The following is a 1131-nucleotide window of genomic DNA, read 5'->3' as shown; positions in this document are numbered from 1 at the left end:
GCAAGATGGTATCTCATTGTTGTTTTGATTTGCATCTCTCTAATAGCTAATGATCATGAGCATTTCTTCATATGTTTGTTGGCCACTTGAATATCGTCCTTGGTGAAGTGTCTATTCATGTCTTCTGCCCATTTTTAATTGGATTGTTTGTCATTTTGTTATTGGGGTGTTGGAGTTTTCTATAAATTCTAAAGATAAGTCCCTTGTCAGATATGTCATTGTCAAATACTTTTTCCCAATCTGTAGGTTCTCTTTTGACTCTTTTGGACAAGTCTTTGGAAGCACATAAAATTTTGTTTAGAAGGTCCCAATGATCAAGCTCCCCGGTGGTCCCGTAGATCTGTCTCTTGCTTCAACAGTGTTTGGACGGAAAAGACCCAGCGACTTCCCCACCTCCAGCTTCGGCCCACCCTCCAACCTCCTCTCTAAGGCGCAACCTCTCAGACCATCTTCTCAGCCATCCTGTTTCCAGGGAGTGCTAACATAGTTTTTGGTGGTTACCTCCAAATCCTGAACCAGCTATGAGCTCCCAGATCCGTCAGAACTATTCCACCGATGTGGAGGCTGGTGTCAACCACCTGGTCAATCTGCACCTGCGAGCCTCCTACACCTACCTCTCTCTGGGCTTCTTTTTCAATCGCGACAATGTGGCCTTGGAAGGCGTGGGACACTTCTTCTGCGAGCTGTCGGAGGAGAAATGCAAGGGTGCTGAGATTCTCTTAAAGCTGCAAAACAAGCGTGGCGGTCGTGACCTCTTCCAGGACATGAAGAAGCCATCCCAAGATGAGTGGGGTAAAAGCGTGGAAGCCATGGAAGCTGCTCTGACCCTGGAGAAAAATCTGAACCAGGCTCTTCTGGATCTGCACGCTGTGGCTTCTACCCACACAGACCCCTATCTCTGTGACTTCCTGGAAAACCATTTCCTGGATGAAGAGGTGAAGCTCATCAAGAAGATGGGTGACCACCTGACCAACCTCCGCAGGGTGGCCAACCCCCAGGCGGGGCTGGGCGAGTACCTCTTTGAGAGGTTCACCCTCAAGCATGACGACTAGGTGCCGCTGGAGCCCAGCAACCTGGGAAGGCCCTCTGTATCCCTCTGCCAGCCTCAGGCCTCCACCTGAACTACTATTT

The 1131-nt window shown here is 49.3% G+C and overlaps 1 protein-coding gene across 1 annotated transcript; it reads left to right on the top strand.

Moving 5' to 3' along the window:
* Nucleotides 1–521: 521 nt before the first annotated feature.
* LOC103213451 (ferritin light chain-like) lies at nucleotides 522–1052 on the top strand. The gene has a single exon (XM_042783502.1). The coding sequence runs from the start codon at nucleotides 522–524 to the stop codon at nucleotides 1050–1052; it is 531 nt and encodes a 176-aa protein (XP_042639436.1).
* Nucleotides 1053–1131: the final 79 nt, after the last annotated feature.

Source organism: Orycteropus afer, unplaced genomic scaffold (genome assembly GCF_000298275.1).
Source record: "Orycteropus afer afer isolate SDZICR_OR568_19922 unplaced genomic scaffold, OryAfe1.0 scaffold02437, whole genome shotgun sequence".
Taxonomy (NCBI): Eukaryota; Metazoa; Chordata; class Mammalia; order Tubulidentata; family Orycteropodidae; genus Orycteropus; species Orycteropus afer.
The sequence above is the reverse complement of the archived record's forward strand: the minus strand, read 5'-3'. Positions and strand labels throughout refer to the sequence as shown.

Coding starts and splice junctions, on each gene's coding strand:
- LOC103213451 (XM_042783502.1), top strand. CDS start 522: ATGAGCTCCCAGATCCGTCAGAACTATTCCACCGATGTGGAGGCTGGT.